This window comes from Jaculus jaculus, chromosome 14 (genome assembly GCF_020740685.1).
Source record: "Jaculus jaculus isolate mJacJac1 chromosome 14, mJacJac1.mat.Y.cur, whole genome shotgun sequence".
NCBI lineage: Eukaryota > Metazoa > Chordata > Mammalia > Rodentia > Dipodidae > Jaculus > Jaculus jaculus.
Window position 1 is genome coordinate 4,918,209 of NC_059115.1, and position 21,538 is coordinate 4,939,746.

At 50.0% G+C, this 21,538-nt stretch overlaps 1 protein-coding gene and 1 long non-coding RNA gene across 3 annotated transcripts in view; one reads left to right on the forward strand and one right to left on the reverse strand.

Moving 5' to 3' along the window:
- The window catches only part of LOC123454697 (probable ATP-dependent RNA helicase DHX34), a 45,813-nt gene that overhangs the window by 12,560 nt on the left and 11,715 nt on the right, over positions 1-21,538 (forward strand). The window contains exon 4 of the mRNA XM_045133556.1: positions 20,606-20,860. Within this exon, the coding sequence (XP_044989491.1) occupies positions 20,606-20,860 (255 nt within the window). The remainder of the gene's footprint in view (positions 1-20,605; positions 20,861-21,538) is intronic.
- Positions 7,522-21,538, reverse strand: part of LOC123454701 — a 54,930-nt gene continuing 40,913 nt past the window's right edge. Inside the window, exons 5-7 of one of the 2 annotated variants that reach the window (XR_006633445.1) lie at positions 9,225-9,509; positions 7,958-8,142; positions 7,523-7,783 (exon numbers count right to left, since the gene is read on the reverse strand). This is a non-coding gene — a long non-coding RNA (uncharacterized LOC123454701). Of the gene's footprint in view, positions 8,143-9,224; positions 9,510-21,538 lie in introns of both variants that reach the window. The other variant, XR_006633444.1, reaches the window with a different exon arrangement.

A 21,538-nucleotide genomic window follows, 5' to 3' on the forward strand; every position in this document is an offset into this window, starting at 1 on the left:
GCAGTGCACAGTCACTTACTCTGACTGGGGCTGAGGAATCACAGTGAGGCCAGCTTAGGTCTGTGAGGGAGACAGACAGTGCCTCTCCCCAGTGCCAGACCTTGACCTGACAAGTCTGAATATCGTGAGTTTGATCCTCTAGCCTGTAACTCACAGTGACTCTGTTCTCCCACTCTGGGGGTGTTTGGTTCTCATTTCAGATGAAGAGCATGAGTGTGGGGGACCCACGAACCTTCCCCTTCATTGAGCCCCCCCCCCCCCCCGCCTGCCAGCCTAGAAACTGCCATCCTCTATCTTCAAGACCAGGGGGCTCTGGACAGCTCAGAGCCCCTCATCCCCATTGGGTGCCTGCTTGCCTAGCTGCCTGTGGACGTGGTGATTGGTGAGGACCACCCCTGGGTGATCACATGAGGAGTAAAATGGACAAGTCCATTCCTGAGGGGAACAGCAGGGTCGGGAACGTGTCAAGTGGCCTCAGGGCCTCGCTGAGACAGGGCACTTGAGCAAGGCAAGGGAGAGTAGAGACCGCGCTTCCTCTGGCCCAGGGTCACTGAGGACTTTGGCCTGGACAAGGGCCTGGAGTGTTGAGGGGAGCTGCGCTTTGCATGACTGAAGGTGGTCTGCAGGACTGATGGGCCACGGGCTGGTGGAGCCGTGTCACTGTGCTGCAAGTTCAGGTCCCCAGTGGTCAGAAGCAGGTGGTGTGACCAGTAAGGGGCATTTATTGTGAGACTGGGCCCGTCCACTTTTTGGCCTACGTTCTGTTATCCTTGGTCCTGTGGCACACTGTCTTCAGGTCGTTTCTATACCGCAGACACCACACCTTGTCTGCAGCAAGGGGCCTGGTCCCCACCCTCCTGTGAACTCCCCAGTACTTGCTGTGTTTCAGGGGTCTCCTGGGGAGGGTCAAGCCAGTGGGTCTTGGGCTTCCCCCACTCTGCACAGTTGTCCCTGTGCTGCCCTGGTGACCCTGTTCTGTGGTCACGCGGATGTCACAAGTGGGCTTATCTTCCTCTTGCTCACCCCTGAGTCACCCTTTCACTGACTGTGCTGACTCCACGTTCTGTTTCCACACAGCCTGCAGCCCACATGGTTTCCCTCAGCAGGGCCACCTGCCTTGCCACGGCCAGGCCTGTCACTAGGAAGTGTTCCTGCTTTCACGTCCCTGGGCCTCAGTGCAGCTGAGGGGGAGGCTGCGTACTGTAGTGTCCGAGGCCGCCCGGGGCTAGGCAGGTGGTTAGTTTTGTTGGTTTGGAAGGAGTGGGGGCATTCCAGGATGAAGGGCAAGAATATTTTTGGGGCAGGGGCTGAAGAGATGGCTTAGCAAAGGCACTTGCCCGCAAAGCCTGATGACTTGTGTTTGATTCCCCAGTGGCCATGTAAATCCAGATGCACAAAGTAACACGTGCACTGCATCTGGTGTTTGTTTGCAGTGGCTGGAGGCCCTGGCGTGCCCATTCTGTCTTCTCTCTTTTCTCTGCTAAATAAAAGTCTAAAGAGAATATTCTGGGGGCACTTGCTGTGCTGTGCCAGTGACAGTCTTGCTGGGCTCACCTCATTTCTTCCCTGCCTACTGTGGGCAGTCTTCTGATCCACATGTGGACAGACAAAGATGGTGCTTGGCTGTGGAGTCCATGTGTACCCCAAGATATGGAGCCAGGGAGCAGTAGAGCCTGGCTTTAGAGGGCGGGATATGGAGTGCTTCACATGCATCATCTCCCAGGATGGGAGTCGGGAAACCAGGCTCCGAGATGGACCACTTAGGGCCTGGCAGCGGAGCAGGAGGCCCGAGGCCGAGATGGTCCGTGTCCTTGTCAGGGCCTCACACTCCCTGCCTTCCACACTCCCTTCTTTCTCCTCTTTTCCTTCCTTTCCTCTGTCTCTTTGTCTTCAACTAAGTAAAGGCCACAGAAAATTCATCCTGCCGTAAGCACCGATCAGTGCCTCCTGCGTGCCAAGGCAGTCGGGGGTGGGGGGGCAGGAGAGCCATGCACTGTGGAGGGCCCAAAGGAAATCAAGCCAGGGAGGCTGGGAGGTGGTGCGGAAACCTTTGTGAATACAAGTGTGGTTGACAGTGGTTACTAGCCCTAAACAGAGCCATGTGCCTTAGTTGGGGAAGTTGAGGCCCTGGCCTGAGGCCACATGGCCAGATAGCCCAGCACGTGGTGTGAGTGTGGCGGTGTGGCTCTCAGGGTCCTTTGTGGATGTGATGCAGGTCAGGGCAGGGCCGGGAGGTCGGGAAGATGCTGATCCTGGGCTCTGTGGTCAGTTTGGCCGAGCCTGTGCTCACCATGGTGGCCTGTTTACAGGAAGCTCCAGTGCTTTGTGTGGCCCAGCAGCATTGGGGGTGAAGTCACAGGATTCCTGGGGTAGTCGTGGCCTTGTTGCAGATCAGCACACTGAGGCTCAGGGGAGATGGCCACTGGGCCAGTGTCCCCCGTGAAATCCCGTGCATGTGCTGACCACACTCAGGGTCCGCAGCTTCTTGAGCTGTGATCCCGACTGTGATGGACTCAGTGCTTACACACGTGCACGTACACGCTTGTGCACACCCACAGCCTGTTCTGTCGTTCTGTGAATACTAGTGACTAAGGTGTTTCCGGCATGGAGGGCAGGAGGACTTAGGTCTTTCCACGTGGGTCCCTCTGCCCCACCTCATGATCTGGACTGGGACAGGTCTGGGTTGGTAGGACTTGGCTCTCCCCCACCCCCCACCGCCACTCTTAACTGAGATACCTCCATGGTAAGGACAGGGGAGGGCCAGAGTGTGGGTTCACTGTGAGGATGGTGCCGCTGAGGCTGGGTAAGGCTCAGGAAGCCCTGAGGGGGGCCTGGCTGACATCACTGATGCAGGCCTGGCGCAGTTGCTGATGGCGAGGCCAGAAGAGATGCTTTCACGTGGAAAACACAAACCCCAGAAAGTAAAGCCACGATCTCCTTAGAGCTCAGGATGAAGGTCAGGGCCGGGCGCAGGCGCATGAGGAACAGGCAGTCTTAACACTGAGCTAATCCCAGCACAGGACTGCAGAGAGCTTCCCACTAATGGAGTCTTCTAACACGTTCACCAAGGCTCAGGGAACACTGTAGAAGACGGGGTGGTGGTGGAAAGATTGTGAGGACCACAGGGGGAGGAGTCTCCTGTGGCATGGTTGCCCCCCCAACCCGAGACTGATCGATGCACTCATGACCCCATGGGAGACACCAGTAATCCCGCTGAGGAGGATCCTCAGAGGACTGGGGGCAGGAAGAGATTATGACCAGCACCTGACAGGGTCACATGGTAGAATTCACAGTCAGGGCTGCGGAGATGGCTTAGTGGCTAAGGCGCTTCCTGCAAAGCCAAAGAACCCAGGTTTCACTTCCAGTACCCATGTGAGCCAGGTGCACAAGGTGGCATGTGTGTCTGGAGTTTGTTTGCAGCAGCCAAAGTCCTTAGTGTGCCCATGCCTCTCTGTCTCTTTCTCAAATAAATAAATTCATAGTCAATTAAAATAGTAGATGGAGGGGCTGGAGAAATGGCTCAGCAGTTAAGGGAACTTGCTTGCAAAGCCTAACAGCCTGGGCTTGATTCCCTAGTACTCACAGAAAGCCAGGTCTGCAGTTTGCCTAGTGGCTGGAGGCAAAGGCATGGCCCTACTCACTATTTATCTCTAGCTGCCTCTCTCTATCAAATAAATAACTAGTAAAAATAGTAGAGGAACTTGTTCAAGGATGGGGGCAGTGAATAGGGGGAGGAAAAAGGCAGAGGCAACTCTGACCTAAGTACATTTTTAAAACTTTTATAGTTTTGTTTTTTATTTATTTAGAGATAGAGGCAGAAAGAGAGAATATGAGCATGCCAGGGCCTTCAGACACTGCAAACAAATTCCAGACATATGTGCCCTCTTGTGCATCTGGCTTATGTGGTTTCTGGGGAATCGAACCAAGGTTTTCAGCTTTGCAGGCAAGTGACTTAACTGCTAGGTCAACTCTCCAGCCCTAAATACATTTTTTACACACATAAAAGTTGTCAAAAAAAAGAAAAAGTTCTAATTGACCACTTGGGAGGCAGAGGTAGGAGGATCACCATGAGTTCGAGGCCACGCTGTCCATAAACATTTTTTAGGGGCTGATAGAAAGCTGGAAGAAGTCATTCTACATGTAGTTCAATGGGAGAAAGATACCACCAGTGAAGATACTCAACAGTGGACACTGAAAGCCTTTTAATTAGCCAGTCAGGTCAAATGAGCCAACGGGTGCAATAGTGGCACATCTGTCATGGTGGAAACCAACTGCCCTCCAATTGGACTGGAGGCCTGCTCCATCGGGGAAAACACATCCTTGATAATGAAACTTAAAACAGGGTTAGTCATGAGTCCTAGGGGTGTAACATCTGCTGATGTCTGGAAAAATGTATACAGTATGCTTATCAAATAGCTCAGTAAGCACTTCTCTTAATATTTATACCCTTATATTAATGCTACTCTCACTTTGGCTAGAGAATCTTCTCTTTTCATATGGCAGTGACTTTGGGATAACTCAGAAGGTATCATAGTGCTGGAAAGAAGTGGCTGGAGTACTGAGTAACATCTCAATCACACCTTCCAAGACTGAGGGTCTAAGGCGGAAGAGGTGGGGGAAAGAATGTAAGAGCCAAAGGAAGGGTAGGACTCCTTAAAACGTGCTCCCTCCAGACATAAAATGGCCTGGATATCCATGACCTCATAGGGCCTGACACTACCTACAAAAGAACATCATAAGAGGAGGAGAAGACCATGACATCAAAATATAAGAGAGACTGATTGAGATGGGGAGGGGATATGGTGGAGAATGGAATTTCAAAGGGGAAAGTGGGGGGGTGTAGGGCGGGTATTACCATGGGATACTTTTTATAATCATGGGAAATGTTAATAAAAATTGAGAAAAAATAAATAAAAATTAAACTTGGATTAAAAAAACCTTAAATATCTTCATGGCAGTATTCACTATTTTTAGTTAAGAGAAAAATTATTTTAACTCATTCCTGTTCCTGGGGTTTCTAACATTGTAAATAATCAATATTAAGAAGGGGTTTTGCGGGCTGGAGAGATGGCTTAGCGGTTAAGCGCTTGCCTGTGAAGCCTAAGAACCCTGGTTCGAGGCTCGGTTCCCCAGGTCCCACGTTAGCCAGATGCACAAGGGGGCGCACGCGTCTGGAGTTCGTTTGCAGAGGCTGGAAGCCCTGGCGCGCCCATTCTCTCTCTCCCTCTATCTGTCTTTCTCTCTGCGTCTGTCGCTCTCAAATAAATAAAAAATTAAAAAAAAAAATTAAAAAAAAAAGAAGGGGTTTTGTAAAAAGTAAATAAATGTGCTTCAAGTGAAAAAAAAAAGTTTTTAAGGGACCAGACAGATGGCTCAGCGATTAAGGTGTTTGCATGCAAAACCTAATGACCAGAGCTCAATTCCCCAGAACCCATGTAAAGCCAGATGCACAAAGTGTTGTATGGAGTTTGCTTGCAGGAGGCGGAGGCCCTGACATGCCCATTCTCTCTCCTTGAAAATAAGTGAATAAATTATATATATATCAAAGTTTTTAGGCCAGGTGTGGTGGCACACACCTTTCATCCCAGTACTTGGGAGGCTGAGGTATGATACCTCTTGAGTTTGATGGCCAGCCAGAGACTACATAATGAATAGCAGGTCAGCCTGGGCTAGAACAAGACCCTACCTTAAACCCTGTTCCCCCTCCTAAAAAAAGTTTAAAAACTTGTTACATCTGGTTCGTCCTTTATGTAGCCCAGGTTGCCCTGGAACTTGTGATACCCCTGCCTATTTCCCAAGTGATGGGCTTACAGATGCAGATGTGCACACCAACCTGGCCACCCCAAGGCTTGCTTGGAGAGCCGTCCATGATGCAGGAGTGGTAACTGGCAAATGGAGCCACTGTGGGGAACGCCTTTCCTCACTGGGGGTGCCTTGGGAGGGGCAGCACCTCGTTGGGGGCTGCAGTGGACAGATGCTCTGGCTTGAATCCTCCCCACAGGCATGTTTACAAGGTTCTTTCCTAGCTGGTGGTGCTATGTCTGAAGGCTGTGGAACCTTGAGAAAGATGGGCTCCTCTGGAGAAAGCAACTTACTAGGGAAGCCTTTGAAAGTTACACTTGGCCCTGGTTCCTGCCCTGCTCTGCTTCCTGACCCCTGACGTGAACTGTCTCCGCCACACACTCCCACTGCCACGAACTGAGCTGCTGCACCAAGCCCGCCCTGCACTGATGGACTGAACGGGAACCTTCAGAAACGGAACCAAAATAAATGAGCCCCCTCCCCCCTTTGTTCCTGTCAGGTGTTGTGGTCAGTGATGCAAAGGTAACAAACTCAGGAAGTGAGACGAGGAATGGCGGTTGCTAAGACAAGCTGATCATGTGGTCCTTGGGTCTGTGGACATGGCTTATGGGAGAAATTTAGAAGAGCTTAGAGATGTGGGCTATAGAAACCCTGTAAATGCTGTCACCAGCATTAATGGGAGATTTTTGTGGAACTCTTTAAAGGGGCCTCAAGAAGTGTCCTGTTCTTCCAAGTCTGCTTTATTCCTCCTCTGAATTAACAAATTGGCACTGTACCTGGTATTGTGGAGTATCAGAAATGCAGGAAAGAGAGGGTCATTGAATTTGCAGCAGGGCCTTAAGTTTTGGAAACAGCCATGGGCAGTGTGAAGCAGGTTTGCGGGATGCCTGCATGGAGACCCAATGGATGAACCGTGGGTTGCAGTGGAGACCCAGTGGAGATGGCGGGAACACAAGATGGCTGCTAAGGACAGCTGCTGGCCCCGGATGAAGTTTTCCAGGACTGTGAGTAGCCTAGCTGGAGGGGCGGAATTGGAACTCCAGAGACTTGTTGCTGGTTAAAATTATCGGCCTTGGAGATTTGTCACTGACTAGTTGTTGGACTTGAAGCTACAGAGTTTGTTTTCCCTATTTAAATCTTGTATTAGCTGAATATTTCTTTGCTGTGCCCAATACCATTCTTTGCAGTGTGAACATGTAAGCTTACCAGTTTATGGAGGCCAGGGGCATAATTTGGTAGTTTGATTCAGGTGTCCCCATAAACTGAGACATTCTGAATGCTAAGTTCTCAGCTGATGGAGAATTGGGAATTAAGGCCTCCCAGAGGCAGTGCATTGTTGGGGGTGGGCTTATGGGAATCACAGCCAGTGTCCCCTGGCCAGTGTTTGGCACACTCTCCCGTTGCTGTTGTCCACCTTATGTTGGCCAGGGGGTGATGTCCACCCTCTGCTCATGCCATCATTTCCCCTGCCATCATGGAGCTTCCCTTTGAGTCTGTAAGCCAAAATAAACCCTTTTCCCACTAGCTGCTCTTGGTCAGGTGATTTCTGCCAGCAATTCGAACCTGACTGCTCCAAACAGGAACAAGTGACTTATTGGACTGTGGCATTTATTTTATTCTGTGTCCTGGAAATCGGAGTGAGGCCACACTCAGATCATTTTTAAAGAGGTGGAAGCCAGCTGGTGAAAGTTACCCATGCAGGCCTCTGAAGGTTATACCCCGCCGGGTCCTGCCCCACTTTTCCTTTCTGGCCTGCCACGATGCGGCGGCCTCCGTCCCACTGAGCGGTGGCTGTGACGGGAGCTGGCCTGCCACGCCTTCCCTCCGGGATGACAGAAGTCCCTGAAACCATGACCAAAATGCACCTCTCCTCTTGTAAGCGGCTTCTGTCAGGTTCTGCATCACAGCAATGCAAAGTCGCGCAGCTGGACTACACTTGAGACTCTCAAGAGGCCACGTGGGTCACTGTGGGTGGTGAGGGCTGGGGAAGAGGTGAGACAGAGAGGTGGCCTTCAGCTTCCGCCTGCACACAGGGTCACGGTGACAAGGCCTGGGTCAGGAGACTGAGGCCATTAGTCCCCATACAAGGGAGCAACAAGGGTACATGGTGGACGGCAGACATCACTCTGGGCACGTGCACCCCATGGTCCCTCACCGTCCTTGCTTGGGGTGCCACCCTTGGGGGTGAGGAAGTCAGTGATGGCATAGCCTCCCTTGGTGAGGTGAGAGGTTAACATTTCCAAAGATTCTAGGGAGACTAGGGGACGTCATGATGGTCTGGGGTCCCACATACAGGTTCTGGGCTTCCAACCCTGTGAGCTGTCAGAGGCTGTATGGAACCTAAGGAAGGGAAGACAGGAGACAGAGATTCAGGACAAGCCACACAGAGGGCTGTGAGTGGACTTCCCAGTCCAAGCCACTCACACTGTTGCTGTAGACGCTTAGCAGCAGCTGGCCTGATGCCCCAACTTCGTTTTTTGTTCTTTTTTCTTTTATCTATTTGAGACACACACACACACACAGAGGGAGGGAGGGAGGGACAGACGGAGAGAATGGGCATGCCAGGGCCTCCAGATGCTTGCTGCAAATGAACTCCAGACACATGACCACCTTGTGCATCTGGCTCAAGTGGGTCCTAGGGAATGGAACCCTCCTTTGGCTTCCCAGGCAAGCACCATAACCACTAAGCCATCCCTCCAGGCCCTAATGACCCAACGTCAACTGCCCTCTTTAGTCTTCCTGCTGCTCCATCACTGGTGGAGCAAAAGGCAGACCCCAAGTCTGGCCACCCCACCCTCTCACAGCCTGTGAACCATGCTCCCCTTTCTCTGACTCCCTGGGCTCCCACAACTCTTCTCGGGCAAGGAAGTCAGCCAGGACTGCACTGCACCCAGCCCAGCATCTGCTCCCCACAAGTGCTGGGCATGATTTTGAGTCTCCTCTGCCCAGGTCTTCCCTGTCTGTCCTCACGAGTCTCCTCTGCTGCCCTCTCAGTCTGCTGATCTCCAGTTATCAGCGGGGATGCAGGAGGGGCGGAACAGACCTGCCCACTGAGCGGTACAAGGGGCACAGGGCAGTGGCTAGCAGCGTGGACTCGAGCGAGGGTTCCGGGTCAAATCCTGGCTCTATCTGTTCTTTTTTAAAATTAATGTATTTATTTTCAAGGGGGGGGGGGAGAGAGAAAGAGAGAGAGAATGGGTGTACCAGTGCCTCATGCTGCTGCAAATGAACTTCAGAACCACGCCATGAGGCGTGGCAAGCAAGTGCCTTTAACCATTAGCCATGTTCCCAGCCTCTCTAGCCTCTCTTAGCTGTGACCTCAGGCAAATCACTTAACCTCTCTGGCTTGAAAAACACCAATTGTGCCCCCAAATGAGTGAACCGGAAGCCCTGTGGTGGAGCCCTCCCTGGCCACACGGCACCTTGGTTGCAATGAACTGTAGCAGCTCCCTGCTCAAGGTGGCCACTTCCTGACGGCTGACTGGTGGGGAATCCTCCTCTTCCTCTTCCGCCAGCCTCTGTCGCTGGGCCTGGTGGGCCAGCTGCCGGTTCAGGGCATTTTCCCAGTGGGCACGGAGTCGCAGGGATGCTGCCAGGAGCCGGATTGCGCACTCACTGTCTGCCAGCTGCAGCTCCAGCCAGCCGTCAGCCACGAGGCGGGAACAGTCACCACTGGTGTCGAGGGACCGGCAGAAGAGCAGGAAGGACTGGAGGAGACAAGGGCAGGAGTCGGAGTCAGATGCCACCCAGAGTCCCCACTTGGCTAGGCTCCTGCTTACCTAACTATTCAGCATTCATCCATGCGCCTGTCCATCCAAGGTTCCTATCTGTCCGTCCCCCACCTGTCCATCCCCACTGCCTACCCATCCACTTGCCTCCCAGTGGAACCCCCAGTCTGCCCACCTACCACAAATCCCACAGCCTCCTCTGCCAGGCACTCTTGTGGGTACTGGGAGACACAATGACCAAGACAGTCCCTCTCCCAGCCCCCCACTCAAGCAACAGTGGATCTGGAGTGACAAACACAGGGAATAAGCAGAGTCCTGGGGGTCTCAGTCAGGGACAGGAGCAGTGGAGGAGCAGGGAGGGCGGCGTTGTGTCTTGAAATGGGAAGTGGCCAGGTTGGTACCGGGCTTGGAGGCCGAGGCAGGAGGATGGAGGACAGAGGACAGACTGCGCAGTGGAGCAAGGCTGGGTCTAAAGCATGAAAAACAAATGAAAACCACGGACACAAGGAGGCACTCATAAATAACATGGGGGAAAGAGTGTACTAGGGCACGCTGACCTCTGGGGACAAATGTGGACCGTAACCACTGTGTGGTGTCTGCTGTGCACGGCTGGCATGGGCGGCTGGCTTGGGGGCTGGGCAACGACACCGCGAGGACCCCGCAGACTACGCGCGCTGGCGCTGAAAAGCCGTCACGAGAACCGCGGAGGAGGCAGCGCTGTAATCGCAGCTGGCAAGGCCTCCTCTGGCTGTGCTGCCGGAGCCCACGCCGCGCCCTCCCCCACCTCCACGCTTTCTGCTCTGGGGCAGGGCTACTCGCGTCCAGGCTGGCTGGAGCTCCCAGCACGGGGAGGACAGGAACGAGCACCGCACACCGCACTGCTAGTTCTGGGTCTGCTGGCGGCCGCCCCGCTGCGACCAAGCCCGTGGCTGGCCGAGTGCAGCCGCGCCCAGCATCCCACAGCTTCCAAGGGAAGTGAATGGGGCGGGACGGCCAGTTCCTACATCAGCAGAGGTCGGGGAGCCATAGCACATGAGGAATCTGGTCATTTCTCGTCCCTCTGGGTTCTCTGGGACCACAGCCGGGAACTCCTGGTAGTGGGGACATCCACCTGGGTCACTGTGTGGCTCAGGCAGTAAGGTGCGGTCACTCAGACTTTGTCTCTGTAAGGTAAGACAGACCACGAGGATGCACTGATGCAGGCTGGGCCACAGTGGCGACTGCTGGCCGGGCCAACGCTTTCTAGCTACAGACACTCCACTTACAAGAGGATCTGGGACACACGGCCAAGGAGATGGCTTAGGGGTTAAAGGCACCTGCTTGCAAAGCCTGCTGGCCTGGGCTCAATTCCCTAGTACCCATGTACAGCCACGTGCACAATGTGCTGCATGTATCTGGAGTTCATTCATAGTGGCAATGGCTATGACATGCCCTTACTCACTGTCTCTCTCCCTCAAATAAATAAAAAAAGATTATTTAAAAAATATTAGACTTCCAGATAAGATGATGGCGTAGGAAACACGCCAAAGCAGCCTAGGTGAGAAAAAGCAAAAAAAAAAAAAAAAAAAAACCTAGCAAAACACACTCTTCTACTAGAAAGTGAGGTGTGTAAGAAATTACCAAGGGCAGCAGAGAAGTAGGAGAGATCTGAGCACACAGAGCTCACACAGGCAGCCAGAAGCGGCTCCAGGTCCGCAGGGCCACAGCTGCAAGGATGGCTTGAGCCGCGGGAACAGCCAGGTGAGGGGATTTTCCACTCACACGGGAGCTCTTCGCAAACTGAATAAACGTGAAGGGAGGACGGCAACAACGGAGGAGCAGATCACGGGGTACAGGATCACATGGACCAGCGGGATAACTAGGGCCACCATCCACAGCCTCCCCTCAACCACCACCAGCATAAGTCCTAGCAAGCACCAGAGACCAGGGGAAGGGAGATCACAGCACCCAGCACCGGTGACCGGAGCAGTGATCCAAGGAGGGAGCCAGCCAACTTAGACCCACAGTGCACCAAAGAGGGACCCAAGCAGGGGCACAAAATAACTGAGACCAAAATCATCCCAAAAGGTAACTGGGATTACACCAGGTCAGTATCTGCCAAATACCCCTGGTATCGGAAGCTTGAATCAGAAGTGTTAATTGCTCCTTCCATATCAGGATAAATTATATGTTAAATCTGATGGATGATCACGTTTGCCATTCTTAAATATACTTAAAAATGCTTTGAGCTTCTTATTTATTGCTTCCTGATTTATAGTGTCTTTCTTTCCTCTTCTGTTGTTAATTAGGGAAGGGTCACAAGCTAAGTTGGAAACCTCAACAGACCAGAAATCTTAACCTTCTTGTTGACAGGATTGAGGCTGTGGGGCAACACACACTCTAAGGGACTGTGACTTTGTTAGAGGATCTAGTTGTCATAATATCTACTCTTGCATAAATACTCTGTGCTGTTTTTCATTGAATGTATACATTATTTAATTAACTTTTAGAATCTGCCTGTATTTCATTCCACTCAGCCTGCTTGAATTCTCTCATAGCAGGCAAACCTAACATCTAGGGTCACTTTTGTAGATACTCTGAAAGTCTTAAGTCTAGCACCTTAAGCTCCTACTCTGAAGATATAAAATATCAGATAGATTGATAATCTAATAATACTTCAGCTAAGTAGAAAATCCAAGCATTAATCCAAGATGCAAAAATATGTACATTATAACACAAGAAACACCAAAAATCAAGACGATATAAGTCCACCAGAAAATATTAATGTATCAGAAATGACCGCCAGTGAGAATGAGTTAGAGGAAATGCCTGAGAAAGATTTCAAAAGAATGATTATAAATATGCTCAAAGAAGTCAAAGAGGAAATCAAAGGAATGAAAGAAGAAAGTAAAGGAATCAAAGACACAGGACACCAATTTAATGAAATAAAGAGGTCAATACTAGATATAAATAAGGAAATAGAAATAATAACGAAAAACCAGTCAGAATTACTAACAATAAAGAATACAGTTAATGAAATAAAAAACTCTGGTGTAAATCTCACCAGTAGAATGGATGAAGGAGAGGACAGAATATCTAAACTAGAAGACCAGGTGGCAGATCTAATACAGTCCAACAAATTCCCACCAGGAATAGATGGTAAGACCCTATTGCTGAAGACTCCACATGCTTGGGCTGCAAGGCCACTGAGAAATCCTGCTGGAACTGAGCTGAGAACTCTCCTCCATGTAGACCAGCTGACAGAAAGCTAGAAGAAGCCACTCTGCATGCAGTTCAATGGGAGAGAAATCACCAGTGAAGATACTCAACAGTGGACACTGCAAGCCTTATATTTTGCCAGCCAGGCCAAATGAGCCGATGGGTACAATAGTTATTGGCACATCCATCATGGTGGAAACGAACTGCCCTCTAATTTGACTGGAGGCCCGCTCTATGGGAGGAAATACCTCCCTGATACTGAAAACCTAAAACAGGGATAGTCATGAGCCCTAGGGGTGTAACGTCTGCTGCTCTCTGGATAAATGTATATACTTATCAAACTGCCCAGTAAGCACTTCTCTTAATGTTCACACCCTTATATTAATGCTACTTTCACTTTTGGTAGAGCATCTTCTCTTTTCAGATGGCAGTGACCTTGGGATGACTCAGAAGGCATCATGTTGCTGGAAAGAACTGACAGGAGTGCTCAGCACTGCAATATCTCTATCACACCTTCCAAGGCTCAGGGTCTAATGAGGAAGAGATGGCGGAAAGAATGTAAGAGCCAAAGGAAGGGTAGGACTCCTTACAAGGTACTCCTCCAGACACAAAATGGCCTGGATATCCATGACCTCACAGTGCCTGACACTACCTACACAAGACCCTCATAAGAGGAGGAAAAGATGACATCAAAATAAAAGAGAGCGTGATCAAGGGGGGGAGGAGATATGGAGAGTGGAGTTTCAAAGGGGAAAGTGGGGGAGAGGGAGGGCATTATCATGGGATATTGTTTACAATCATGGAAGGTTTTATTAAAAAAAATCAACAAAAAAATTAAATACAGGGTTGGAGAGATGGCTTATTGGTTAAGGTGCTTGCCCTGCAAAGTCTACAGAGCCAGGTTTGATTCCCCAGGACCCAGGTAAGCCAGATGCACAAGGTGGCACATGCACCGGAGTTTGTTTGCAGTGGCTAGAGGCTCTGGTGCACCCATTCTCTATATGCCTTCCCCATTCTCTCTCTCAAATAAGTAAATAAATTCTTTTATTTAGAATTTTATTTTTATTTGTTTATTTGACAGACAGACAGAATGGGCATGCCAGGGCTTCCAGCCACTGCAAACAAACTCCAGACACTTGCATACCTTTGTGCATCTAGCTAACATTGGTCCTGGGGAATTAAAACTGGGTCCTTTGGCTTTGCAGGCAAACACCTTGACCAAAAAGCCACCCCTCCAGCCCAATATATTCTTTTAATGAAATGCAAATTGAATTTGCATCTGGCACGCCTTCAGCCTTGGCCACAGCCCTTCCACTTGCCTCTTCCCCCTGGATACACACTCCCTCTATGCTCCATATCAATGCCTGGCCCAGCCCTGCTCAGAACCTCCTGGTCCTGCTTCTCCGGCCTCTTGACCTCATCTCCATCTACTCTCGGCCCAGCTGTTCCCCAGCACACCAGGCACGTGCCTGCCTCAGGGCCTTTACACAGGACGCCCCTCTGGCAAGAGCACTCTTCCCCCAGAGATCCACGCTTGGTGCCTTCAGGACTCTAGCCAGAGCAGCTCCTCAAAGCAGCCCTCCCCATCACTTCGTCTCGCGCTACAGCAGAGCTCCCCTCCACACCTCCAGCCTACTTTTTGGAGGTCTTGTTTAGACTGGCTCCCATAAAGCACCCGCTTGGCATCTCTATCACACCTTCCAAGGCTCAGGGCCCATTGCAGAAGAGGTGGTGGAAAGAATGTAAGAGCCAAAGGAAGGGTAGGACTCCTTAAAACGTGCTCCTCCCTAGACACAAAATGGCCTGGATATCCATGACCTCACAGTGCAGGGCACTACCTACACAAGACCATCATAATAGGAGGAAATGATCATAGCATGAAGATAAAAGAGACTGATTGAGAAAGGGAGGGTATATGATAGGGAATAGAGTTTCAAAGGGGAAAGTCAGGGGAGGGAGGGCATTACCATGGGACACTGTTTATAGTCATGGAAGTTGTTATAAAAAATAAATTAAAGAGCCGGGCATGGTGGCCCATGCCTTTAATCCCAGCATTTGGCAGGCAAAGGTAGGAGGACTGCCATGAGTTCAACGCCACCCTGAGACTAGAGCTAATTACAGGTCAGCCTGGAGCAGAGACCCTACCTCGAAAAACCAAAAAATAATAAATAAAAAAAGAAAGATGTGTGGGTTGGAGGGTTGGCTCAGCAGTTAAGGCTGTTGCCTGCAATTCCTAAGGACCAGGGTTTCAATCACCAGTACCCATGTAAAGCCAGATTCTCAAGGTGGCACAAGCATCTGGAGTTCATTTGTAGTGGCTAGAGGCCTTGACACCCCCGTTCCTCCCATCATAAATAAACAAAATAGTAATTAAACACAATTAAGGTGCTTGCCTGCAAACTCTGCCAGCCTAGGTTCAGTTCCCCAGTACCCACAGAAAGTACTGTGGCAGTCAGGTTTGCAATGCTGGTAGAAATAGCCCAACCAAGAGCAGCTTTTGGGAAAAGGGTTTATTTCGGTTTACAGACTCGAGTTCCATGACGGCAAGGGAACAGCAACAGCAGAGTGTGCCAAACACTGGCATGGGGAAGCTGGCTGTAGCACCCATAAGCCCGTCCCCAACAATACACTTCCTCCAGGAGGTGTTAGTTCCCAAATCGGCTGGGAACCTAGCATTCGGAACACATAAGTTTATGGGGGACACCTAAATCTAGCCACCAGAAATACCTATGTTCAATTCCCCAGGACCCACATAAAGGACTGAGGTTCAATTCCCCAGTACGCACATAAAGCCAGGTGCACAAAATGGCATGTGCATTTGGAGTTTGCAGCAGCAAGAGGTTCCTGTGTGCGCCCCCCCCCCTTTTTCTCTCTTTCTTAAAAAAAAAAATAAAAGCCAGGTGTGGTGGTGCAGCCTTTAATCCCAGTACTTGGGAGGCAGAGGTGGGAGGATCATTGGGAGTTTGAGGCCAGCCTGAGAATACATAGTGAATTATAGATCAGCCTGGACTAGAGTGAGACCTTACCACAAAACAAAACAAAACAAAACAAAAAAAAAAAAAAAGGTGGGGGGTGAGGTGGAGAGATGGCTTAGCGGTTAAGGTGCTTGCCTGTAAAACCAATAGATGCAGGTTTTATTCCCCAGTACCCATGTAAGCCAGATGCACAAAGGGGCGCATGTGTCGGGAGTTTGCAGTGTCTGGAGGCCCTGGCATGCCCATTCTCTCTCCTTCCTCTCCCTCCCTCTGCCTCTTTCTGTCTCTCCCCCAAATAAGTAAATAAAATAAAAATAATTTAAAAAACAAAATGAAAAGAACCAAATATTCCCTCCCTTTTCTCTCTCTCATCCCTTCCACTGAATCTCTTCTTTCCAACTAGTCTTTCTTCCATTTTGATATCATTGTTTTTCCTCCCACTATGTGGTCATGAATATCAGGGCCACCTTGTGTCCTGGAGACAGTGTAGACTGTATGGTACGCACTCCTTGCTTCTTCGGACTCTTTCAGCCACCTCCTCCACTGTGTACCCTGAACCTTGGAGAGTGTGATCAAGATGTCTCTCTTAGAGCTGAACACTACATGTCATTTCTTCCCAGGACTTGGGTGTGTTTGAGACACCCTAGTGGTCCCTGCCATTCCAGTTGCATTGTTAAAAATTATTTATGTGCAAGCACAGAAGGGAGGCATATAAATATATATGCCTCCCTTTCCCTCTCTGTATGTGTGTGTGTGTATACATACATATATATACATACACACATACATATATATATATATGTATGTGTGTATGTATATATATATATATATATATATATATATATACATATATATATATACATACACACATACATATATATATATATAGAGAGAGAGAGAGAGAGGGAGAGGGAGAGGGAGAGGGAGAGGGAGAGAGGGAGAGAGGGAGAGGGAGAGGGAGAAATGGAGGAATGGATGCACCAGGGCCACCTTGGATCTGGAGTTTCCCAGGGACCACTTAGGCTTGCTGAGAACCTCAGGTGTGGACAGGGGGGAGAAAACCTGCATCCAAGTGGTGAAAACCAGGAAAAATGATGGAAGTGTGGCATTATATTTATTGTTATTAGAGCAGTGATGCTAAAACCAGAGAAGTGTCCCCACCACAGCCTGAAAGGCACTCTTGCGGGCACCTCCCTCATGTCCACTTGGCCAGAGGTCATGAAGTGGCCCTCCCAGGAGCCTGCCGCTGTCCTTGGTGCTGAAATCAGTAGAAGGTCGTTTGCAGAACCCCAGTGCAGGGGCCATGCTTGGCCCTGCCCTTGGAGCCAGCCTGCATCTGAATGCCCAGTACCCAATGCCAGAGCGCCTGTCTGTCCAGCCCATGCACCACTGGGGCAGGCTCCTTGCTTCCAGGGAAATCAGACCTGAAACAGTTGGTTCTCCTGTCTCTTCCTCATGACAAGAACCAGGAAAGAAGAAAGGAAGGAAGGAAGGAGGGAAGGAAAGAAGGAAGGAGGGAAGGAAGGAAGAAAACTTCAAAATACAAGTGACTAGTTGTAAAGAAGAAAGAATTACATGGAGGCAAAATGTAGATTATGGCAGTGACTGTGTTCATGGTTTATTGTCTACATGTGCTGAGGTGGTCAAAAAATATATATATATTTTTTAAATCTCTCTCTCTGTCTGTGTGTGTGTTCACAAACCAGGTTCTCTGTCTGCTGGAAACGCATGTCTGTCCTGCTTTCTGTGAGCATCTGGAAAATTGAACCTTGTTGGGAAACCTCTTCTACCAAGCACACTTACCCTCGGAGCCTCCTCCCCAGCCCTTAAACTATTGCTTCCGTGGTTCCTCTTGAAACTGTCCTGCATTGCTAATGTGTTAGTGTCATTCCTAAACCACATGCAAAGTAGATATTTGTGTGATTTTTTTGTTGTTGTTGTTTTTTGAGACAGGTTCTCATAAGCCCCGATGAGCTTGGGAGCTCCTGATGTAGCTGAAGGTGGCCCTGAGTTCTTCATCAGTCTTCCACCATCTCCGCACCACCACACCGGGCAAATATTTAGGTCTCCCTATTTTTGTTGTTGTTGTTAGGTTATTTGTTTTGTTTGTTTGTTTTGTTTTGGTAGGGTCTCACTCTAGCCCAGGCTCACTTGGAATTCACTGTGTACTTACATGCTTGCCTTGACCTCACAGAGATCCTCCTACGTCTGTCTCTGAAAGCAGGGATTAAAGATGTGTGCTGACATGCAGAATGGCCGCATCAGGGCCTCCGTCCACTGCAAATGAACTCCAGATTCATGTGTCATCCAGTGCATCTGCTTTTGTAGGGATACAGGGGGATTGAACTCTGATCCTTGGGCTTGGAGATAAGCACCTTAACTGCTTAGCAATCTCTCCAGTACAACTTGTTGGGTTTTTTTGTTTGTTTGAATTTTAAAAATTTATTGATTTAAGATAGAAAGAGGCAGATATCCTTTGGATCTGTTAAGCCATCTCTCTAGCTTGAGTCTTTTTAAAAATTTTGTTTATGTGTTAAGCAGAGACATAGAATGAGTATGGGCATGCCAGGGATTCCAGCTGCTACAAAAGAATTCCAGATGCACTTTCCACCCCATACATCCAAGTTCTTGTGGGTACTGGGAAATTGAACCTGGGTTACCCAGGTCATTAGGAGTTTTAGGCAAGTGTCTTATTGAATAAGTTGACACTCTGCCTAGCCACCCACCTTCCCTTCCTCCCTCCCTCCCTTCCTTCTTCCTTCCTCCCCAACTACCTTCCCTCCGCTCTTCCCTTCCTCCCTCCCTTCCAGCAGTCCTGCTGGAGCCTCATGAGTGCTCCGAGTCCAGCCTCCTCGGCGCTTCTCTGTGGTGGCCTTCTCATGCATGTGTTGGCCATTTGGAGATTCACTTCGTTTTTTTTGTTGTAGGAGATCCTCTTTCTGAAGGTTATGTGCTAGCCTTCTGCATAATTCTTCGTTTTAAGGTATTTTTAGGTTTTGATGTGGGTCGTTGTAGGATTTTTGTTTTGTTTTGTTTTGATTTTGATGTTTTCAGGTAGAGTCTCACTGTAGCGCAGGCTGACCTGCAATCCACTGTGTAGTCTCAGGCTGGCCTCGAGCTCACGGTAATCCTCCTCCCTCTGCCTCCCCAGTGCTGGGATTAAAGGCGTGGAAGTCCCAGTGCTTGTGGGAGTTTTGTGTTGCATCCCTTGCCGCTTAACTGAGAGCTGCCATCTGTTCTCTGTGGTGTCTTTTAGTAATTGTTGCCTTTTCATTTCAGTACAATTGTTTGTGATTAAAACAAAAATTTTTTGTTCTTATTTATTTATTTATTTGAGAGGAACAGACAGAAAGAGGCAGAGAGAGAATGGGTGCGCCAGGACCTCTGGTCACTGCAAACAACTCCAAGTGCGTGCACCCCCTTGTGCATCTGGCTAATGTGAGTCCTGGAGAATTGAGCCTCAAACTGGGGTCCTTAGGCTTCACAGGAAAGCGTTTAACCGCTAAGCTGTCTCTCCAGCCCTGCTCTCCACTTCGGCCGTTTCTTGTGGAAGCTGCTGTTCTCTGCACGTCTGCACCACGCTACGTGCTGAGTCTTGGGTCCAGTGAGCACTGCATCCCAGTGCAGAGACACGCAGGAATTAAAGGTCTAACAAAGGGTTTCTGTCCTGTGACGTCTGGCCATTCTGGGCTGGGAGGCAGCTCTGCGCTGTATGGTCATCCCGAGGCTCAGCACCTCCCTTCTTGTGGCTCGGCCACCTTGCAGCGCTGGGTTCTCATAGTCAGCAACCTTGAACTTTTGGGCTGGATGTTGTATGGTGGGAGCTATAGATTTTTTGAGGATGGGGAGGATTTTTGAGGTAGGGTCTCGCTCTAGCCCTCGCTGACCTGGAATGCACTCTGTAGTCTCAGGCTGGCCTCGGACTCATAGCGATCCTCCTACCTCTGCCTCCTTCAGAACACCTACAACCGAAAAATCAGTGGGACTTGTCTCTGTCTGTGGCACAGCTTCCGGGAGGACTTCCTTGACCTTGGTAGTTTCCAGCTTTACATGCCTTTGCAAGCAAGTGCTTGTAACCGCCGGGCCATCTTAACTTGAAAAAAATAGCTAAAGAGATGACTTAGCAGTTATGGCATTTGCCTGCAAAGCCTGAGGACCCAAGTTCAACTCCTCAGACCCACATAAGCCAGATGCACAAGGTCATGCATGCACATGGCTTTATGTGGGTACTGGAGAATCAAACCTGAGCTGGCATGGTTTGCAAGCAGACACTTTTAACCACTGAGCCATCTCCCTCACCCTCTACATGCCTTTGAATCTGTCTCCTAAGCAGTCATGAAGTAAAAAGCAGGATGTGTCCCAAGAAGTATTTTCAACGGCTTTCTACCATTTGAACTTTTTTTTTTTTTTTGGTCTCATTGAAGTTATCATGCAGAAGAGTGTGCTATACAATTAATTTTCATAAGTTGAATATGTCTTTGTAGCCAGCACCCATATTTTCAAAATTCAAGCATTGCCAGCACTCAGAGGCCTTCCTGTTACCACTTGGAGTTGTTTATTTACTTGAGAAAAAGAGAGAGAGAGAGAGAGAGAGAGAGAGAGAAAGAGACTGTGTATGGGTGTGTCAGAGCCTCCTGCCACTGCAAATGAACTGCAGATGCATGTGTCACTGTGCATCTGGCTTTATGTGGGTACTGGGAAACTGAGCCCTGGTCAGCAGGCTTTGCAAGCAAGTGTTCCTTAACCACTGAGCCATCTCCCCAGCCCACTTTGTCTTTTTATTGCATGCTCCAAAAGTTCCCTGCTCTGCGTGCGCTGTCTGCTGTGAGTCTTTTGTGCCAGCCTGTGTTCCCCACTGTGTCGTCCTGCTGGCATAACAGGGCCCCTGGCGCTGTCTTACAGGTCGTGTACCAGCCTCAGGAAGTGGAGCCCACAGCATCCAAATCAGAGAAGCTGGACCCCCGGCCTTTCCTGAGGGCGCTGGAGGCCATCGACAAGAAGTACCCTCCTGAGGAGCGAGGAGACCTCCTGGTCTTCCTGAGTGGCATGGCGGAGATCAGCGCCGTACTGGACGCCGCCCAGGCCTATGCCAGCCACACCCAGCGCTGGGTGGTGCTGCCGCTGCACAGTGCTCTCTCTGTGGCCGACCAGGACAAGGTATGCCATGTGCTGCCTGGTGGGGCAAGGCCAGGGTAATACTAAGCAGGCCCTCAAACCCAGGTCTGTGGGGCTTCTGTGAGGTCACGTGACCACTTTGTGGCAGAGCCAGGCTGTGAACTCAGGGCACTTGTTCTTAGAGCTCTTTCTTTACTATTATTATTTTTTTTTCCGTTTTTGAGATAGGGTCTCACTCTAGCCCAGCCTGACCTGGCACTTACTCTTTAGTCCCAAGCTGACTTTGAACTCACAATGATCCTCCTCCTACTTCTCCCTCCCAAGTGCTGGGATTAAAGATGGGCACCACCATGACTCTTGTTAGAACTATTTTATTTTGTGTGTGGTGTGTATGCTTGTTAATAAGTGGGGTGTGTGGGCGTGCCATGTTTGGGGGGCCGTAGGCTGACATTGGACGTCTTCTTCAGTTGCTCTCCACCTTATTTATTGAGACCCAATCTCTCACTTGAACCCAGAGCCCATCAGTTCAGCTAGCAGACTTGCCTCAGGGATGCCCTCTCTCTGCCTTCTGAGCACTGGCATTAGAGGTGGGTTGCTACGCCTGCCTGGCATTATGTGGGTGCTGGGGGTCCAAGCCCAGACCCTCATGCTGTACAGCAGGTTGGCCAGAGGTCAGCACGCATTGCATGAAGGGCCAGAGAGAGATTTTCAGCTGTGCAG